Consider the following 21,842-nt stretch of genomic DNA (forward strand, 5'->3'; position numbering starts at 1 on the left):
CTTCACAGAAGCACTCGATCGCACATGCGCAGAAGAGGCACTCTAGTTGTGGACTTTTTGGGTGCGAAACGGCACCCTAAACAGATTAAGTCCGCAACTAGAGGTACCACTGTATAGGTTTTAAGTTGTTTGTGAGCAATGTGTATATGTGACAGACCTTGAGAAATATCATGCTACTTGGTATAGGTTTTGAATTTACTTTTACAAGCCCTGTGTTGCCTCCCCTTTAGGAAAGAAGCTAATTTTCTGTGCCAAAATGGAAGCTTCCAAGTGTGTATGTAGTGGTTAGAGAAAAGTTCCACCTATGTTCCCAAGCAACCTGTTGCAACTGGTTAAAACTCTGCACTCTGGCAGTGGTACCCATGCTGATCAATGGTCACAGGAACAAGGTGGTAAAAGATTCTAATTTACCAAAATTACAGTGGAACACATTTGGATAAGTATTTTTAAAAAAAAAAACAAAAACACTTTGTCACTTCTCACCATTTAAACCATTTGGTGTGGCCTTTGTGCTGATAACACAGAACATGGCCCTGTCTGGAGACCAAACAATGAGAAGGATTCTTCAGGAACTTCAGGCTTGAAGCTCTAATTTGACAGCCCCTCTGCAGATAGTAGAAGCTTTAATTGGCCTTCTCTCCACACACTGTGGGGATGACCTAAATGTAGAAGGACCATGCCACTAGTTTCACTTCTCAACAGTCTCATGGAGCTGACAAAGAGCTTTTCCATTACACACACACACACACACACACACACACACATCATTTTGGGGTATATTAATAATGAAGCTGCAGAACTTAACAAATTTGCAATGGCAGACTCCAAATTCTGCACAGACCCATGTGTCTTGTGGCATCAGCACTCATGAAAAAGGTGGGAAGTCTGTCAAGAACTGAAGCCCTGAATAACCTTAGGCTCCATCTAGGTTAGAGACATGGGAAGCACACACTCATCTGAAGGTGGACCCATGTGGGACCCAAGCCACTTACCGTACTTGAAAGCAGCTCCCTTTGTGGTCATTATAGTACTACCAGGTACTTGATTACGTGATTGCAATGTACTGCAGAAGGCTCCCACTTGTCAGCTACGGACCCAGTTCATTGTGACAGGGTGTTTATGGAAGCGCTGAATGCTCAACAGTCACAAGTAGGTATAATCTGGTGTTGTTTTTTTAAAGTAGTTGTCCTGTGATTGTAGTAACTTAATATGCTCCCCATCTTGTAGCTACTGCTTGCTGTTTCGCATCCTGTTACAGCCACTGTGGAAATCCAGCTATAGTGATTTGCTTCTCATTTGAATGTTGTTTTGGTACAGTTCCTTTCTGGACACACAGAATGTGAAGAGTATGTGGATGAGCTTGTGTACATGAGCTTTTTTAAAAAAGAGGTTTTCTTAGATATCAAAGAGATTAAAACTCAGTCTAGATGTTTTGGTGTCTATGATGCCCTAAAATATGCTGTCATTGTAAATACCAATCCTAGGCATGCTCACTTGACAAACCCATTCCAGATTTAGGGGGACCTTGCTCAGTCTGTCCATGGTCCCACTCCACTTTGACCCCCTGATAACAGCAGGACTGCAGAATCACCTTTGTGCATTAGGCAAGTGGGCTACTCAGCTTCCCAGCCCATTGTAACACCACTGCTGTGTAAGCCCAAGAGGGTAGAGAAACTGCCAGCTTTTCCTTCATGCATGGGGCTACATTACTGCTGCCCCATTATCACTGGGTAAGCCACAAGCATAGCACCAGAGCAGTGCCACAGCTGTAGCTCAGTGGTAGAGCAGTGGGTACAGCAATAGCTCAGTGGTGAACTCTGCATGCAGAGACCCCTGTCTGAAATCCTGGAGAGCTGTTACCAGTCATTGTAGACAGACTTCAGCTAGATGTCCCAATGATCTGACTCCGTATAAGACAGCTTCCTGTGTACGAAGAGGGAGGTCAAATAACAATGGGTACTGGAGTGAGCAGGTAAGGTGTCTGCCCAGTATCGTGGGTGTTTGGCTGCAGGCCTGTTACCCACAAGGTAAATCTCCCTGAACTTAATGGGATTTATTTCCTGGGAAATGTGCATCCATGAAAATCAACAGGATTTATAGGAATTTATTACGAGGTTAGGAATTAGGCCTGGTATAAAGTGAATAATATGCTCTGAATGATGGTACATGCATCCTATTCTAGAAGTTTAGTATGGAGAATATCCAGACTATGTATTTATCCACTTGGGGTCTTTAAAATGGGAACAATAAATGTTACAGAAATTTTCTGATAGGACCTCAGAGCCAAAGGATATTGTAAAATTTTAACATAAAATGTTTGCATTGATCTCTGCCTTTTCAACATGATTGTACCTGGACAATATTCAATAATCTAATAGAGTATGAATTTGAATGGCTGAAATAAAATGAAATGCAACAGTATTTTATATTAAGTATGCTTATTGCATTTGTTTATTTCCATTTGTGAGTTGCTTCCTGTGAAACATATTGAAACAATTTAACAGTAAAACTTCCAACAATAAAAACTTATGTAGAGTCATATTTAAAATCAAAGCTATTTCATATATAAAAACAATTTCAAATCCTGTGCAAATACAAACTGTGATAAAAAACACCCTCCACCTGAAAGGCTTGTTGAAGGAGGAAGGTGTTCAATAAGATGCTAAAAGGCCAAAGAGGCAGCCTGTGTCAGATGGGTAACAGAAGTTAGTCCCAAAGAGTAAATGCTGGCACACTAAACACTAGATTCCTACATAGAATGAAATAATGCCCCTCCTGATGAGGTGCTTTCTGCAGGAGACTTTCTCCTGCAGAACACAGTGGTAGGTGATGCAATATTTATTGTTGAATACCAGAGACAGAAGTACTTCTATAACAAATAGTCTGATCCTAACAGTGGTTATTCAAAAGTAAGTTCTAGTGTTTTCAGTCAGCCTTCTTTCAGCATCCATGATTGACAGTTTGCTCTCTTTCACGGTGCCCCAAAATTTGCTGCCTCTGCAAGGCTACTAATGGTGGGACCAACTCATCGCTTGTTACATCTAGGCTGCCTCATTCCTCAGCTCCTCATCGTTTAAGAGCTTCTTTCACTTACAAAGGCACTAAGGCTCCAACACTGGACCTGGGAGAACTAAGTACCATTAAATTCAGCAAATGTGTCTAGGATTCCATTGTAAGCCACAGGGGTAGCAGAGTGCCCACCAGAAAATGTTGGATTCAAACTCCCATCAGCCCTAGCCACTATAGCCAATGATCAAGGATGATGGGAACTGTAATCCAACATTTTCTGGAGTGCACCACAGCTAACTCATTTGAAAGGGCTAAATTGTACTAAAAGACACCAGTCAGGCCAATTAGACTGGTGCTAATGTTGCCACCTCCTTTGGGACAATTCTTATAACTTTTGACTACAAGTGAGACACTCAGAGGATGCAGCACTCTTCCTCTATCTCACTCTCCTGCCTTATGTGGATCAACATTATAAGAGCCCTGCTGGCACTGCAGATTCTCATAGGGGCCAAGAGTATGTCAAGATATAGGTTTGACCCAGCACAATGCATGTGACCTTTGTTTAAAAAGCTAAAAACTAAAATCCCCACAAATTGACTGTGTGGTGGAGCAGGATTTCAAGTTTTAAACTCCCAGATCAAGTACCTGCTACTTCAGAGGGAGCGCAACCCCATTCAGAGACCCACAAATCCACTCCCTGCCCACATCTGTGATTAGCTGTGGTTCCTGCATTGCAGAGGGTTGGACTAGATTAAGGTTCCTTCTAACTCTACAACTCTATGGTCTTTCCCACTTGAGTATTATTAGGGCGATAATTCGGATTATTAAGCAGAGAAAGGGACTCCTGCATAGCTTTTGCTCGTCCCATTTCACCACTTGGCCTTTGAGGTGAGGAAATAAATATGAAGCTAAAAGGATCTGGAATCAGCAAGACGGATGTTTCTCCTTATATACTACAGAGAAGCGTCCTGTGAAAGGAAACTACGCCTCTTCGGATTGATTGGGCAGGAAGCAAAAAAGAGGAATGGTTTCGCACAGGCATTAATTTTGTTTTCCCTTTGGAGTCCATCTTTCTGCTTCTACCCATCCATGCACTCCTGACGAAATACGGGGCGGGCAGTTTGCTCCCTGGAGACACTCATTTTCTGTCTGACAGCGTAGATTTTTGTATATTTTATTTTTACTCAAGGCAAGGGAAAGCGCATTTAATCAAAACCGGCGACCAGCTCTTTTAAATCCTACCCGAACAACGTGGTTCCCCCCACCCCCATTCCTCAAAACAAACTGCACCTTTCAACCACTCCAAATATTATTTTTTCAATAGAGAAGCAAAAATAAATAAATAAGGGGAGGGAGGTTTTTAAAAAAATATATATGTAAGAAAAAGCTAAGCGTCTCTAAAATGTCACCTGGGACACACACACACAGGTTCTACCGAGATTTGAACTCGGATCGCTGGATTCAAAGTCCAGAGTGCTAACCATTACACCATAGAACCACACGGCAGCCCTGCTGGCTGAAAAGTTCTCTACTAGCACGTTCCCAAGGTTCTCTTACGTTCACATTAATGTGTATGGATTTCTGCTTCATAATTATTATATATATTATTGTACGGGGGACGACGACTGTGAACCTGTCATCCGATAGCTCTTAAATGCCCTTTTGTAAGACCGCCAGGTTTCGATTACATATATATAGGATAATCATACATTCTGAAATTATAGCCGTTTTAAGCCCCTCACCCCCAGCAAAACGTTGCTATTATGTAAAAGCATAAGCCTCAACATAAAGAGAAAATAATGGCGCATTCCCCTTTCTTCCTCGTTCCCCCTCTCCGCAAAAAAAATGTTTTCCGTATTTTTTATTTATTTAAGAAACCTTTGAGTCTCTTCCGCCCACCACCGCCGCAAAAAAACTAGGAGATCCGCAGGTTCCACCGAGATTTGAACTCGGATCGCTGGATTCAGAGTCCAGAGTGCTAACCATTACACCATGGAACCAGTCGTCCCGAATTGGCGCTCGTTCAATACTTATTCACACTAGCCTACCAAGACCCTCTCTTAACCAACTGAGTCGTTTTGCTCTTTCGAAAATATTTGAAGGAATAAGTCTTACTTACTGTAAGGGGGGGGGGGGACACAAAGCTCCAGTACCAGAATAACTAGGATCATTTTAAAACCGCGGCGGCGGCGAATAGTCTTGATTTATGCCCCCCCCCAAAAAAAACACGTTAGCCGATTAGCGACCACCTATCTCTTATCCACTTATTCCACCGTCTCCCCAGAAATCAGCCTCCTCACGGTGTTTCCACGGGGCTTCCTGCCCAGATAAGGGGACACACAGAATCGATATATATCGTTTTATAATATATAATTTATAATTTATTTATATAATAAATACGAAGGTCGGGCGCTGGAGGGAGCGCTCGGCTGACAGATCCTTCGCACTTACGAAGAAAGCCCAGCAGTTGGGCAGAAAAAGGCGCCGTTATTTGGATAAGGGGAGGTGGGGTGTAAAACAAGAGCGCCTCGTTTCGCTGGGAGAAAGGAAAAACTTCTTTGAAATTTGCGTTTTGCCCGAAAGGGGCGACCTTTCAGGCAACCTTCTAAGCCCGGAGCTCCGTCAGGGAGCAGGAGCAGGAGCAGACGCCGCCGTCTTTGAAACAGGCGTATTAGAGCGGCGGCCATTTTGAGGGAAAGGAGACCTAGCGCTGAGGGAGGAGCCGACGGAATCTTCCCGCCCAAACGGGACTGGCAGGCTTCAATTCCTAAATGGGCCACAGATTATAAAGGAAAACACTATATAGAAAAGAGGGGGAACACATCCAGAGTGAGAGGCAGGCTTTCTCTCCCTCCCCTTTGTGTGCCGGAGAAAAAAAATGAGCAGCCTCTTTGCATGAGAAAGACTCTTGACATTACATATTTAGTACTGCAAAAGCTCTTAATGCACCTAGGCCTTCTTAATTATATGCCAGCCTCCATTAACGCCCATCGGGAGGGAAGGTGGTAGCCCATTGTGACTCTGAGAAGCACTGGACTCCAGCCTGTTTTCTGGGCTTGCCGGTCAGAAGGTCTGTGGTTCGAATCCCTGCCACGGGTGATCGCCCGTTTCTCTATCCCAGCTCCTGCCAACCTAGCAGTTCAAAAGCACACAAGTGCAAGTAGAAACCGTAATTTTTTGTGTATAAGACGCCCCCATGTATAAGATGACCCCTATTTTTTTTAACCCAAAATAAAGAAAATGCACTATGCACTATCTGTGTGTAAGATGACCCCTTATTTTAAACGTCAAAAATTTAGGGAATTATACATGGAAAAATACGGTAAATAGGTACTGCTGCGGTGGGAAGGTAAACGGCATTTCTGTGCGCTCTGGCTTCTGTCACGTTGCTCCAGAAGCAGTTTAGTGATGCTGGCCACATAACCCAGAAAGCTGTCTGTGGAGAAATGCTGACTCCCTCGGCCTGCAAAGCGAGATGAGCGCCGCAACCCCGTAGTCACCTTTGACTGGATGTAACCGTCCAGGGGTCCTTTACCATGTTTTTACCTTACTTACGAGGAAGACTACTCCATGTCGCAAAAGAGGGGAGTTTCAAAGAATTCCAGAAGACAAACCCCACCCTCCTTTGCAACTGGTGTCCCCAAAACAGGAAAACCGAACAGGGGAGGGGAGGGCAGGCTTCAGGGTCGCAGGACCTGAATTGCATTTTCCTGGAACCCCCAAGAGCCACCATCTGGATCTAGGTGCAGACACTTAAAACTAAAGAACAGGGTGTCCTCTGAGCAGGTGCTAAGGACAGGAATTTGCTTTGAGTATCCCTGAGGTCACAGTCCTTCCACGCAGCAACCCTTCCTGTGATTTATTTCAACCATGTAATTTATAAGGGGAGGGGAATTGCGTTCCTCTCCTGTTTCTGCATACACAGACACAAAATGAAGCTCTCTCGGGAAGGTTTATATGGGTGGTTGAGCAAAGATATTTCCATTATGGTGAGGAGAAAGGCAAATACTAACCATGGATAGGGCACCAGTTGGCCCTTGCCTTCATCTTTGCTTCATGTGGGCCTCATGATTACATGGCATCAGAATACAAATCCATAGCAAAGCTACACAAAAGATGGCCACTCTGATGAGAAGAAGCCTCTGTGCTGTGCAGGCCAAGTTCCTCCCCACAACTCTCGTATGAAGCCAAAAAGGCAACAGGTAGGATTCAAACCCACACATGCAGAGCACAATGGATTTCAGTTCCATCACATTCTTCTCTTGGCCACACCAAGAGCAGCTTTTCATGTTCCCCAAACAGCCCATGCTGGACAGGAGTTCCAGACATGGAGGAGCAGATGACTCACAGTCCCTTCTCAGTAGTAAAAACACAAACAAGGGTGATACTGGAACCCACTGTGCGGAGTCCAGTGTATTTCCAATCCCTTGCCTTCATTGCTCGTCTACATCATAACCACAGCCAGCCACGATATCAGGATCGAATTGAGCCCATTACCTGTGGTGGTATTTGTGTTTCCTAAAGGATTTTGGAGCACATAACAAAGCAGGACAGTGTGTGGTCTTATCTGTGATAGATCGATTTGTGAAACACTTTCCCAGAATAGGACAGATTTTAAGGAACAACATCCTGCTGTCTGGCAGCAAGGAGCCCTAGAGGACTCTATTCCAGACCTGAGACACATCTGAGAGGTTCTAGGCACAAATAAGCTCTCTGAATAAGCTCTTTATCCCTCAGCTGATGTTTCCCACTTGGCAGCAAAGCATCAAAATAAGTTTTTAAATATATGAAACACTTCACAAATTTGTGTGCTATTTAATATAAGAAATATAATATTATATATAATATAAATATAATATAAGTCATGCTGGCCACATGACCCGGAAGTTGTATGCCGGCTCCCTCGGCCAGTAAAGCGAGATGAATACCGCAACCCCAGAGTCATCTGCGACTGGAGCTAATGGTCAGGGGTCCCTTTTACCTTTAATATAAGAAACAAGGCTCCTTGGAAGAGTTTAAATAAGCAGCTACCCAAATATTTTCCCCTTTCAGTGAGAAGGAATGGGAAATAGGAACTGTGGAGGGGGACTGCCGCTGTCTCACACCAGGCTCTCAACTGCATCTTTATTTCATCTGGGCCCTGCACTTGTAACTCCTTCCTCTGATGGATGATGGATGGAGTGGGGCATGCACAGCACAGAGGAGTTCAGTACAGGACCACGGACAAGGCCTCCATGATGTGCCAGTTAAGTTCTCACCCGGGAAACTCTTATGTGAAACCAAAAGATCGACAAGGATGGGATTCGAACCCATGCGTGCACAGCACAATGGATTTCGAGTCCATCGCCTTCACCTCTCGGCCACCTTGTCCACAGTGGTGGCTTTTCACAACTCCCCAATAGGCCATGTTGGGCAGGGGCTTCCAGAAAGAAGGGGCAACAGACAATTAGTCCTTCCTTCTTGCCAGTAAAAACACGAGGTTGGGATTTGAACCAACTTGCTCAGAGCATAATGGATTTCTAGTCCTTGGCAATCACCTCACAGCCACCTCTAACTGTCTGCCCAATGGCAGGATCTCTTTGCAGCAGTGAAGGGGTTCGGGAGCTGTCCCTTAGGAATCTGTTATATAAGACCAAAAGTCCGATGAGTGAAGGATTCGAACCCATGTGTACAGAGCACAATGGATTTCTAGTCCATCACCTTTACCTCTCGGCCAACTCATCCACACCAGCAGCTTTTCATGAGTTTCAGATAGGACGTTTTTGGCTAGGACTTGCAGAAATGGGGAGCAGCAGATGACGGAGTGGTGCACAACTTTCTCTGTACTTGTGCAGGGACCATGCTCATTTTCTGTGTGTTCTTTCAGTTTTAGTGTCACTGAAGTCCACCCAAGAACAAGCCTTCTTGGGTAGGGCAATCACCAAAAGAAATTTCACCTTTTTATGAGGAAAGGGAACAACAACCATAGACAACCTATACCCTGACCTCTCCCAAATCTCTCCCTCCCCTTCCCCACACATAACCAACAAAAATCTACTATGTGATGCCAAAAGACCGACAAGGGTGGGATTCGAACTCACACGTGCACAGCACAATGGATTTCAAGTCCATCGCCTTCACCTTTCGGCCACCTCGTCCATGCTTTTCATGATTTCCAAACAGGCCATGCTGGATCAGGAGTCCCAGACATGCAGACTATCAGCCCTCCCTCGTCAGCAGCAAAACACCATGAGGGTGGAATCTGAACCTATGCAATCAGAGAAAGCGCAAAGGATTTCTAGTTGATTGCCTTCACCACTTGGCCACCTTAGACAACAGCTGACCATAGCAGCAAGTCCTCTTACGCCTTTCTGGTCTTTCCTGGGTGCTCTGCAGTTGTTTGTGCATTTCATAAACAATGTTGGAACATTTGCTTCCTCCGTCACAAGACAGAAGGGTCGTAAGAGGAAGAATCTTGGGGAAGTTTTTTGTTTTTTTAAAATCAGATTGAGGAAAATTCTAAAGATACGTTGACCCACTCTCCTCTGGCAGTGAGAAGCTCCAGGGGACTCAAATCCATTACAGCAGACCAACACTTCATGACAGCAGCCATGAAAAAAGGTTTACAAGCTCCTATTTGCTCAGCAGGTTTGTCCAACCCCGCAGTGAGATTTCAAAGAATGGTTATACATGAACATGCACACATATATGGCACATTTCATGAATTTCCATGTCATCCTTGTGCAAGGCCATGTTAATCTCTGTATCATTCCAACTCCCGTATATTACCAAAGTGAGCACAAAAAGCAGCCCTCTAGGAAGGGCATAAATGGGAGGTTACTCAAGGGTATTTCATCTAACGGAAAGAAAGTAGATAGCAACTATGGATAGGGCCCATCTCTAGGCTCTTGTTAGACCCCTTCTTCCATTGCCTTTGTTTCATTTGGACCACATGCCAGTAATTCCTTCCTTTGATAGTATAACACTGGAATACAAGTTACAGCAAAGAATGATGGGGGAGAGGTGCACTGCACAGAGCAGCAGTGGAGGTGTCAGTGCTCCGATGGCTAAGTGCCCCTCCATTCTATTGTATAGGGCCAAAAGACCGATGAGGGTGGGATTCGAACCCACGCGTGCAGAGCACAATGGATTTCAAGTCCATCGCCTTCACCTCTCGGCCACCTCATCGTGCGTTGTAATGAGACTTCAAAGAAATATGGATATTCTTTGTCATCCTTGCACAGGAACCACCCTAATATTTTGTGCCCTGTACACCACAAGGCGATCACTGAGATAATCAGGGAGAGCACTATTAGTGGTTTCCCTTGGGCAAGAAGCACAACTAATGTCAACAGGGAGTTGTGCCTTCAGTGTTGTGGGTCCAGGGGAGGAACAGACTTAGGGAGCTGTGGGAATTGGGGAACTTCAGTCCCCATAACTGCCTCACTGCCTCTTGTCCCTCTCCTCTCCAGCCTCTGATTCTGGACTGCTCTCTGCCACAGACTCTTCCTGCTCACTAAACCTTGTTACCTCTTCAGCTTCCGACATCTGCTTCTCTCAGTCTGCTCCCTCTGACCACTTATTGTCATCTCACCACCAATCCCCTGGCTCTGTGCCTTCTTCCCCTGGGGATTCTCCAGCTGGTGCCTCCCAGCATTCTTCTGTGTCCAGCCAGTCCACGGCCCCTTCTTTCTTCTAACAAAGAGTTAACATCACATCTATGTGATTTATTGTTGACCAGTTCCTACACCCGCTCCTGTCATGGGGGTGGTGGATTTGCATGGCACAAAATTGTAGTGCATGAGGCTGGAGACTAGGCCTTTCTAATGGGCCAGCCATTGTTCTTCCCCAGGACTCTGCTGTGTGAGGCCAAAAGGCCAATAAGGATGGGATTTGAAGCCACACATACAGAACACAATGTATTTCTAGTCCATAGCCATCACCCCTCGGCCACCTCACCTGTAATAGTGGAAGAACCTGTCACTCTTATAGGACTTTCGCATTCCAGGCAGCACCTGCTTGTTCATTACCTGAAGGATGATAGAGTGGTTGTGTTCTGCATCACAATACTTGTGATAGGATAGGCCAAGCTGTGGAACATTTTCTCCCCCCCAAAGTTTATGGAATTTCTAAAGGGTCACCTTTCCCTAACAGCATGGAACCCCAGGAGAGACAAACTCCAGACCTCATGAGCACCTAATGGGCAGCTTAGGCAGAAACCATGAAACAGCTTTCTCAGCCCCCCCCTTCACCCAACAGCTTTGTCTCACATGGCAAAACAGCTTCATGGAAAGATAAAATGTGTGGAAATGGAGCACTTCACAAAGTTCAGTATCATCCTTCAGCAGGGCCATGCTGATCTTCTCTATTTCATTCCATTTTCATCCTTTTTGTCACTGAACTCCACACAACAACCAGCCCTCTTGGGAGAGTTTAAATGGGAAGCTACCCAAGGACATTTCACCTCGCAATGAGGAGGAAAATGGGCAGCAACTATAGACAAGGCCCATTTCCCCAGGTTTCTTCCAGGCCCCTGCTCTCTTCATCTATTTCATCTGGACCCCATGCCAGTAATTCCCCACCCCCACCCCCCAACATGGCATCAGATAGCAAGTTGAAACAAAGGATGATGGATGGAATTTGCATGGCACAGAACTGTAGTGTAGAGCCTGGGGTAGGATCTGACGCCTCTGTGCTGCGCCAGCTATGTTCTCCAGGAATCTGCTATGGGAGGCCAAAAGGCCGACGAGGGTGGGATTCGAACCCACGCGTGCAGAGCACAATGGATTTCTAGTCCATCGCCTTCACCACTTGGCCACCTCGTCTGCTGAAGCCATAGGGTCTCTTACTGCTCCAGGGCCTTTCTTATCCATTCTGAGATTTCTTGTTCATTTCCTAAAGGATGTCAGAGTGCTAGGTCACAAAAAAGGAGGAAGGATTCAAATGACCTATTGGAAAGGTCCAAACAAGTGCTTACCCAAACATATTTCACCCTGCAGTTAGGAGGAAAGCAGCAACAGCGATTGAGCGATGGACCCACACTGGGCAGCAACCCCCTCTTTCTTTGTCTTTGTTTCATCTGGGTCTAATGCTGGCAACTTCTCCCTCTGATTGTGTAGCACTGGAATGCAAATCTCATGAAAGGATGGTTCCATTTTGGAATTTAATCCTAATATTTTGTCACTGCTATAGCTTTTTTTGTTTTTAGTAATCATTTTTTCCAACCATTAGCGAAAGGTAGACAAGAAATCAATGAACAAAGTTGAAACAAGGACTTTATTTATATCACTTCTGGGTAGGGTTGCTTGATCTGAAACCTAGAAATTTGGGAAATGCAAATACATATCCTTTTCAAATATTCCTAATTGCATTCGTCATATGTTTTTCCTGTCGTGTACACCTACGAAGGTGTTTTGAGGAAGTGGATTCTCTTTTTGAAGGGAGCACATGTGCTATAAATTTAAGCTGGTGGGCCAAGAAGAAATAAAGGAAGAGGCAGTGGAGTCAGGGAAGGCCTTGCAGGGCTTGTCTCCCATCCCTACACTGGGACAGGGAAGAGGAGACAAGCACACCTCCATTATGTGCACTGTTTGGGCCCCAACAGCTGAAAGTTCTACAGCAAATGCAAGCCTAACAGCAGCCATTTTTCAGTTCAGCCCCCTCCCCTCGTTCACATGCACACACTATGTTTTGAGAATGGATGCATTCACCTCAGTTTCCTTCAAGCAGCACGTTAGGCATGCCTGTTGCTCAAACAATCTAAGAACCTCCACACACTCCCGCTACAACCAATACAAATGCAATGATATTATCCCCTCTGTGCAGACATTGCTCTTGCAACTATACAGATAGTGTTTGCTCTGCTGGCATTGCAAACATGCTTTCCTGGAGTGCAGGCAGGGCTAGGGCCAGGATGTAGCACAGTGTGTACTGCAGGAGATATTATATATACAGACCTAAGCCCAAAATCAGTGCAAGTGCAACCATGATTGTAACTGACCGCCTCTCGTTTTTCCTTCCAACATTGTCCTCTAATATTTACCCCAGCTCTGCTACAGCTGAACTTTACAAAAAGTCTCATCTTTTTAAATGCATCACAGGCTAACACAAAACATGACCTAACATGTTTTTGACCTTGCTATGCTCATTTTTAAATATTTGCTATCCATTTAAGTTATTATTACATTAGTATCCCATCTTTCCTCCAAGGAGCTCAAGGTTGTGTAAATGGTTCTCCCCCTTCCCATTTTATCCTTACAAATTAGGTAGTTTCTCATTAAATTGCAAACAAAATTGAATTCTCCCTCATCCCTATTTGGGGCTTCAAAAATCATCCGGTTGCCCTAAAACCTGGAGATGTACAGATTTCTCTATTTCGAAACACAGAATGCTTCCCTGCTTACCCAGTGTTTCCATAATTCTTTACAGTTATAAGTTATCAGAATCAACCCTACTTGAAGCTATTGAAATAATCTTGGGGTTTTGAAGTTGGAAGAGGGATAATTCTTGTGCAAATATTGGCAAGGCACTTCACTTTTGCTTCCCAAGGATTTCCTCTTCACTAAATCAAGTTTGCTTCCTACCAGCTCAACACTTTGTTAACAAACACATAAACTCACCCCAACTATTTCTCCAGTTATCCCTGGTGCCTGAACCTCCTCATTTTCTTCGTTTGTGTCTATTTAGGTCTCCCTACTTCCACAACTCCTCTCTGACTACAAGAGCCAACATGCAGAGCATAGCCTCTTCCTCCGTTTTATTAACTTTCTTGTGTAACTGCAATTCCCAGGAGACAAAGCACAGGTGTTTCCGAAGGCTCACAAAGCACCCTGGGGATTGTAGTTCCAGAGCCCGGGAGTGCACCTTTAATAGTAGTTGAAAAGACCACCATTCCCAACTCCACTGCCTCCAAATCCTCAAACCAGAAACATTTCATTGTTTCATTTTTGAGTTGTATGATCTTCCGCTAACATCCCTGCTTTTAGCTTCCCAATGGATCAGCCCATATAAGAGAGAGCTTCTGGCAACCCTACGGCCAACTTAGATGAGCAGGATACAAATCATTTTTCATCTTCTATTTTCTGTTTGTCTTTCACTCCAGCGGCCACAACAGCAAAAAACAACTCTGGGAAGAACGTGCGAATGTAAACAGCTGCCTTTGCAATGGGATTTGCCATGAACACTTCTTGCTTCTTCCTGCTCACTGTCCGGAGAATTTCATCCGCTACCTCCACGGGGTGGACACCATTGGCCAGTTTTCTGAAAAAGACTGAAAGAGGGAAACAATGTTTCTCTTCAAGTGGCAAGATGAGACACACTGACCCTGCTCTGAAATTAGTTACCTATTACAGTGGTACCTCGGGTTACATACGCTTCAGGTTACATACGCTTCAGCTTACAGACTCCGCTAACCCAGAAATAGTGCTTCAGGTTAAGAACTTTGCTTCAGGATGAGAACAGAAATTGTGCTCTGGCGGCGTGGCAGCAGCAGGAGGCCCCATTAGCTAAAGTGGTGCTTCAGGTTAAGAACAGTTTCAGGTTAAGTACGGACCTCCAGAACGAATTAAGTACTTAAGCCAAGGTACCACTGTATTTCAGATCAGGTCCAGCACATCCCTTAAGCATCTGGTTGTTGTTGTTGTTTAGTCATTTAGTCATGTCCGACTCTTTGTGACCCCATGGACCAGAGCACGCCAGGCACTTCTGTCTTAAGCATCTGGTAGGTGGGCTCAGAAATGATTTCCTAGATGCAGACCACAAACCATCTCATACCACTGTCACATCAGAGTTAGATGATACAGAATGCTTAAACCAGTTCAAGACTCCTACTGGAATAATACTCCTCCTCAATCTCTTGCTGTTCCTAGAAAGCGAGCGTTTAAAAAATGTTGACAGCAAGCAGATGCACGCCTCAGTCCCCTTTGTTGAAATGTGGATATATATATGTATTCCCCTAAATTTGTCTAAACTCCCTCTATGCCCCATTTCACCCAATACTAGTATGCAATTCATATTGCATCTCATTTCAGGTTCCCACCACACTGGCCTGCTCCACTCTTCTCTTCTTCCACCTTTTATTCCGGCTCCCCCATCCCCACCCCAACTTCGGTTAATCTTACATTTCCACACGGAGGCTTCCCAGTTGCTAGCCTGTGGTTGAACATGAGATGCACGTATGAAACTTGGAGTCACGGTACTGACACAAACACCAAATTCCTGCAGTTCTGCCCTCAGGCAATCAAAGAAGCCCAGAGCAGCATGCTTGGAAGCAGCATCTAGGAGGGAAAAAAGAGATGACCTCATATAATTAATAAATAAACTATCTAACCCCGCTCCCCGCAGTATATTATCCTCTCAGTTCTAATATACAGAAACTTGAGTTCCTAGAAACCCAGTTCCTGATCATTTCAGCACCAAACAATAGCACAGATCCAGTTTCACAGTGAGCCTTTTATTTTAAATGTTGGCTTTTCAACTCTTCCAGAAACCCAAAGAAGAACCAAATTGTGTTGACTGAAAGGACAGTTTTTGCTGAAATACTCAGAGTAGTCGTTGGGCTTATGGGTCGGATCCTCAGGTCAGTTTCTTACTTCTGAAAAATATGGAGAAATGGAATGGCACCGGGCACATTTGACACTTGCTTTTTCTCAATGGGTTTAAAACTCTCAGGGTTAGTGGTCAGCTGAAAGCCCGATAGTAACATATTTAACAGTCCATGCAATAAGAATCAAAATCCCTGTTCATCAGTTAATTGAGCTGATGTGTGGTCAGTAAGCAATTTGCACAGTGCTGGGCTGAGTGGAGAGCTTGAAACTTCTCTTAAAATTGCCCCTTTCTGTTCATCAGATCAATTATCTGATGAGCAAAGAGTGGGTAATTTGATTTTTCATCATGGTACTGGGCTGGACAGAGAGCTTGAAATATCTCTGTCTAGATGAGGATTATAACTGTTCAGTCTCTGATGGTGTTCTGAACTTATTCCTCCTCCACGAACAGTGCTGCTGCTGGCACCAGAAAATTAGGTTGGGAACTGATGGGCCACTTGGAAAGGCTCAACTTGCTGGATCAGGCCCACAGGGCAGTGCTTCAGCACCGTTGCAACAAATGGTTATTTTCTCAATCTGTAAACTTACAGGCTCCACGAAAAGGCACTCCTACTTTCCCCTGGATGTTATTGACTAGCACAACTTGCCCAGTTCTTCTGGAGATCATGTTGGGAATAAGGGCTGCAAGGGTGAAAAGATGGCAGAAAATGAATGATTTTAGAGACATGCAGTTGCCAGGGCAGTGATCCTTATCTAAACACATCTCCAACATTTCTTTTCCTTGCCTGTGTAATAGTTAAGGCTATATGAATCAGTGAAAAACAAGTTCAAAGAACGGTATCCCAACACCATGAACAGTTCCTACTATTGGCAGCCAATATTGAAAGAGAAAAATCCTATTCCCAATCTCCTAAAAAAATAAACTCTTAAACTGCACAACTAAGGCGTAGCCACCTAGTTCCCATGCCCTACTGTGCGGGTAGCCAACATGGTGCCTGCCCAGTATTGTTGGACTCCAGATCCCATTAGCATTGGCTGAGTACAATGGGAACTGTAGTCAACATCATCATTCCACAAGTGAGCCCATATATGAAGAACTAGTAGTCACCAACATCAAACTCAGATGTCATTGTGCTCTGCATCAGTTTCTGCAAGTTGAAGGTTGCCATGCAACCTTATTCATCTATTGGGATGATCATGTTAGCTGCAATTGTGTCTATACAGTGGGTAGCGGACTGTTGTAACTGTTAAGACAGCTTAGTATGAATGGGTACAGGAAATGTTAAGCATTTCAGCGGGAGATAAATACATGTACATGAATGGGATAATATGTGCTTACATTTGGTCAGATCGTGTCCAAGAGTACTAGTGGGAGTCATTAGACATTAAAGTTATATTGCACTACAGATATCATTAGCTTCCCCCAGGGAATCTTGGAAATGGTAGTGTTGCAAAGAGGCTACAGCTCTTGAACAGATAATATTCCACAGTATCATCAAGTTCCTAGATTCTTTGAAGGCAGCACAAAACTGATGCAAGTTTGTAATGTGGAGATGCCATGAGTGTGATCAGCCTCTCCAAGAAGAGAAATGCTTCCAAAGTGTGCCCCACCTGCCCCACCTCTAAAGGGAGATACAAAGGTCGTAAGGGGGCACAGTTCCAAATACCTTTGGTGAGCGTTATAGGCCCAAAATAGTTGGCATCCATAACCTTTTTGTCAATTTCCAGTGATATGTTCTGCACTGTTCCCTTCACCTTTGTGCTAGCATTGTTGATAAGTATATCCACACATCCATAGCAATCCAGGATTTCTTTAGCTACATCTTGGATGCAGTTTACATCAGACAGATCGAGTAGGACAAGCTTTGGTGTAAATGTCTGAAAAGAAGCAAAGGATTGTTACTTCCCTTTCTTGAAGGGCATTTTTAAAATATAGAAATATGGGACAACTTCCATAACTTCTATAAACTTCACAGATTGTTTAGGGAAACAGATAGCAGCATCCAGTTGGATATCCTTATACACAACAGAAGAACTATGAATATAATTAGTAGCAATTTATTCAAAGTGAAGCTTTATCCAGTTCAGAGGTTGTTGGTATTGCTACTGACTGATTGTCCAGTAGCCACTTTGTATATCCACCTGAGCTGATACCCAGAGATGATTGGGATTGCTTGCATGGTCAAAATGGGCCCATTTCAGAAGACAGTGGGGGAGAACATATGTACACTGTTGTCATAGAAAACTTGTTTTCAGTTGCAATTTGATAATCATACCAAACATTGCTTAACCCTCTGCTCCATAATGTATAGTACATCAACATGCTTCAACCACCAAGCATTCAACTGAAGCTAACCCTTTTCTAGTCACACCTTTGATCTCATGCATGCTTTCTGCTTATGGCACACTGTATGTCCTGGAAGGTAATAAGCTCTATTTAAATCTATTTGTTTACATATGGGTTTTATTTGGGGGACGGGGTAGGCTCACTGCTACCTTCAGTGTGGTGGGTTTGCCTTGTTGACCTTAATACCTCTTCTTCTCATCTACAAGTCTTCAATAATTAGATTCTTAATGGGAATTACATGTGCCAACTCAAAGTGAGCTAGATCCCTCAACTTCCTGTTAGGTGTAGGCAGAGAACTTCCTGCTAGGTGTAGCCAATTTTGCTGCACAATTGCTTTTACAGAAGCTAATCCATCGCCTGAGATCATTGCTTCACCCTTGCCCTGCATAGTAGACAGCAAAGCCTAATTCAAAAGTAGTGAGAAAAAGGTACAAGCTTATATCTTCTGTTTCTCTTGTTTCATAGGGAAAAATACTGCTGTGGTTACACAGTACCTTACAGGATACTTACTGCTCTAGGATCAGCCACACTGTTTAAAGCATCATAGAGAGCTTCTAACTTGTCCAGGTGTTTACCACACAGAACTAGCCTTGCTCCACCTGTGTGAAATACTCGTGAGCATTCTGAAAGATAAACCAGTGAATAATGCAGGTTAGATGATGACAAAGATGATGATGATGATGATGATGATAATTTTATTATTTATACCCTGGCCACCTGGCTGGGTTTCCCCAACCACTCTGGGTGGCTTAATGCAGGCATAGGCAAACTCAACCCTCCAGATGTTTTGGGACCACAACTTCCATCATCCCTGACCACTGGTCCTATTAGCTAGGGATGATGGGAGTTGTAGTCCCAAAACATCTGTCGGGCCAAGTTTGCCTATGCCTGGCTTAAAGCATATATATATAGCATGTACCTGTATTCTTGTTAGTTTGAAATAAACAAGGGGGAGATGTTCTCTTAACACTGCAGCACATACATACACAAGGCATTGGTTATATTTTAAATAGTGGGTCTTCAGAGAGTTGAGAAATTGCACCATGTATATTGTCTGAAACCCATAAACTGTGCAAACAAATAAATGCACCCAAGTTTTCTTATAGAAGCGAACTGGTCAGCCAGTGCAGTCTCACCAGTTGTGAAGTTGTTCTGAAGATGTAAGAACATCATGATGTTTCAGTTAGCAAACCCTCCACTTCCCACTGCAGTGGAAGCTGTTAATGTCAGACAGAAATGGACACGCTGGGTGCATGCTATGGAACAAACTGTCAGGTGAGAGAACTCACCTATGCACCGTCTTAAACAGGGAAGCTGTGGCCTTCCAGATAGAGCTGAGCCTCCCCCGCTAGCATGGCTAATGGTCAGAGATGATGGGAGTTAAGAGTCCAGACTCCAGCAACATCTTTGTGAACTTCCCCAAGTGCATCTGCCAAATGGTGCATATGAGCCCCTGATGATTTCTCAACTGACATATCCTATTTCCACAGCCTGGCAGGCAGCAGAGCAACAAGCTGATCAGAGAACCCCATGCAGCTGAAATGGATCACTTTCCAGCCCTTCTTTTGCTATGAGCCCATCCGTTAACTGGACGGCTGCTGCGGTGGCTGCCTGCTCAAGGCTTTAGCGCCCCAAAGCCTGTAAGCAATTTCACTTCAAGAGAGCCTTCTGCATGCCTTCTTACTGGTCTCAAACCTTAAAGCTCAGCACTGGTGCATAACTTATGGATTATAGAAATAATCTATTTATACCACCCTGCTGCCACCTGATAGTTACTGTATGTGCAATTAGATCTCACTGCAACAGCACAGCCACCCGGCTATAAATAGACCCATTTATTTCATCTAAGACTTAGTGTTTGTAGGAAAGCAGCTTTTCAACTAATTCTGGATCCACCTGACTGTCATTTTTCCTAGCCCACATTTCTCTAGTATTATGATGAGAATGCTATGTGGACATTGATTCTCTAAATAAATACAGTGCAGCTGCTTTTATTGCTAATTCATTTTGGTGTATATAAAGCCATCAACTGGGATTCCAGAAGTCGGCACCAAAAGCAAACCTAAGTTTTGCAAGGAAGAAAGACCCAGTTTCTGTTGCAGAACCAATTAGGCAAAAGGGGTGGTGGTGGTTAATTTACCTATCAATACCTATAATTTGTTTATGCACTTTTTTGCCCTGCTCCACACCACAAGGGTTAGTAGAATGCAAACAATAACAATATTAGCTATCTTACTTAGCTTTACTAAATTGGTTCAATTGCAACATATTGATTTCTGAAGAATTTTGAATTTGTTTCAGGTCAGGGTGCAGTTGAGGGGAAAGAATGCAAAGGCCACAGGGTACTCCGTTACTAAGACAACAGAAAATTTATCAGGCAGTTTAGGAAAGAATGGGAAAGAATGTGGACACAGGTGGATCATAGAATAATAGAATCGTAGAATTGTAGAGTTGGAAGGTACCCTAAGAGTCATCTAGTCCAACAATGCAGGAATCTCAGCTAAAGCATCCATGATGGGAATGAACTGGGTCATTTGAAGGATTCCCTCCATTAATATCACCACTGAGAGGCTCCATTCTGTTCAAATACACATAGATTTTATGTCTCTCGCAGTGCTGAAGCCCTGACTCTTGTCCAATTGGTTTCTGAGCCAACTGCTCGCCATATTTTCAAGCTTTCATTGACAACCACAAGGTCTAGAAATTATGTTTCTTTTTAATGGCAGCTGGATTCTTTAAGATTCTGAATGTTCCTCAAGGTGCACGTGCCAGAGAACTGGATGGCACAATGCAATCACAGCAACCCAGATTTCTATTAGAGAGAGAGTGTGTGTGTGTGTGTGTCACACAACAGGCTATTAGTCATTTGCTGCACCTGCTTACCCTTGCCCACACCGGAGAGAGCATCAGTGATCACTACAACTTTGCTCCGCACGGCAGATTTTGACATCAGATGAGTAACTGTCCGATAAATATATACAATCCCGCTGATTCCAACCACCAGCAGTGGGAGAATTAGCACAGCTAGGACACCCATCTTCACCTGGCAGAAAGGAGAACAAATTTAGGCAACGGAAGAGATTGTCAATATCTTTTACAGCAAACATGACCAAAAGTCCCCCTCCATTAACAAAATGCAATCAAGCAGAACCTTTAGCGTGTAAGGTGTTCCCAGCCATTATTTGAATTATATTATTATTTATTCAGCATCTATCAATGCACAGAGAGATTTATCAAAGTATACACAAAGCAATTTTCTGCTTTTAAATAACGTCACACAAAGCAATTTTGAATTGCAAAATCAAACATAATATGACAAAACCCATTAAGAATTGTTAGGGGGGTTCATTTCTTTACTGACTGTTAGATATTATGGACAGATTTGTGGGCAGTGCTGTTCCACACCAATGTTTGCAACAGTCAGTTCTATTTCCCTGATGCAAGAAGAAAAAGAAGAAAGGGGGGGATGAATTGTGACATATTTCTTATTGAAAGGAAAGAGACTAAAGCAAAGCTTCTGAAGAAATAGTGCCGATTTAACATCCAACAGAAGTTCTGTAATAAAGACAATAACTTACTTGGAATTGCAAGCTGTCAACAAGTTGATAAGGTGGTATCTCCCGCCAGCTGGTTTATACTTGAAGTTTAATTAAACTCATAGGCATTTTTGGAAAGGAAAAAGCACTCCATCCGCCGAAGCCTTTTGCCTTGAGCAAAGGCAGCTATGTATAGAGCTCAGCTGCATGACAGAGTTTTAAAAAGTAAATATAGTATCCATGGCCCCAGCCACATACCTGACCTATTTAGTTTCACAGGGCTTCAAAGTCCTTCTACAGCCTGCAAGAGTGGACAAACCCAGTGATAAAGAGACATTGCTCATTTCTTTATTTTTATGGGGAAATGTAGGTAACAGCTCACTTTGCTCCGAAAAGGCTCTAGATGTTACAAGACTGAAATAATCT

At 43.8% G+C, this 21,842-nt stretch overlaps 1 protein-coding gene, 7 non-coding genes and 1 pseudogene across 8 annotated transcripts; all 9 read right to left on the reverse strand.

Moving 5' to 3' along the window:
* Positions 1–4,435: 4,435 nt before the first annotated feature.
* TRNAQ-UUG (transfer RNA glutamine (anticodon UUG)) lies at positions 4,436–4,507 on the reverse strand. The gene has a single exon. It is a non-coding gene; the product is annotated as a tRNA-Gln (tRNA).
* A 430-nt stretch (positions 4,508–4,937) lies between these two features.
* Positions 4,938–5,009, reverse strand: TRNAQ-CUG (transfer RNA glutamine (anticodon CUG)). The gene has a single exon. It is a non-coding gene; the product is annotated as a tRNA-Gln (tRNA).
* A 3,288-nt stretch (positions 5,010–8,297) lies between these two features.
* TRNAS-CGA (transfer RNA serine (anticodon CGA)) lies at positions 8,298–8,379 on the reverse strand. Its single transcript has one exon. It is a non-coding gene; the product is annotated as a tRNA-Ser (tRNA).
* A 685-nt stretch (positions 8,380–9,064) lies between these two features.
* Positions 9,065–9,146, reverse strand: TRNAS-UGA (transfer RNA serine (anticodon UGA)). Its single transcript has one exon. It is a non-coding gene; the product is annotated as a tRNA-Ser (tRNA).
* A 544-nt stretch (positions 9,147–9,690) lies between these two features.
* Positions 9,691–9,788, reverse strand: LOC128409685 (uncharacterized; annotated as a pseudogene).
* Positions 9,789–10,094: 306 nt separating this feature from the next.
* TRNAS-UGA (transfer RNA serine (anticodon UGA)) lies at positions 10,095–10,176 on the reverse strand. Its single transcript has one exon. It is a non-coding gene; the product is annotated as a tRNA-Ser (tRNA).
* Positions 10,177–11,291: 1,115 nt separating this feature from the next.
* LOC128409684 (U6 spliceosomal RNA) lies at positions 11,292–11,399 on the reverse strand. The gene has a single exon (XR_008329296.1). It is a non-coding gene; the product is annotated as a U6 spliceosomal RNA (small nuclear RNA).
* Positions 11,400–11,731: 332 nt separating this feature from the next.
* Positions 11,732–11,813, reverse strand: TRNAS-AGA (transfer RNA serine (anticodon AGA)). Its single transcript has one exon. It is a non-coding gene; the product is annotated as a tRNA-Ser (tRNA).
* A 432-nt stretch (positions 11,814–12,245) lies between these two features.
* DHRS7C (dehydrogenase/reductase 7C) lies at positions 12,246–21,632 on the reverse strand. Its single transcript, XM_053376075.1, has 7 exons — positions 21,459–21,632; positions 20,764–20,923; positions 18,391–18,503; positions 17,201–17,411; positions 16,122–16,214; positions 15,108–15,263; positions 12,246–14,257 (listed from the first exon to the last, which is right to left on the reverse strand). Exons 2-7 carry the CDS (start codon positions 20,915–20,917, stop codon positions 14,049–14,051), a joined length of 936 nt encoding a protein of 311 aa, XP_053232050.1. The 5' UTR covers positions 20,918–20,923; positions 21,459–21,632; the 3' UTR covers positions 12,246–14,048.
* Positions 21,633–21,842: the final 210 nt, after the last annotated feature.

This window comes from Podarcis raffonei, chromosome 2, assembly GCF_027172205.1.
Source record: "Podarcis raffonei isolate rPodRaf1 chromosome 2, rPodRaf1.pri, whole genome shotgun sequence".
NCBI lineage: Eukaryota > Metazoa > Chordata > Lepidosauria > Squamata > Lacertidae > Podarcis > Podarcis raffonei.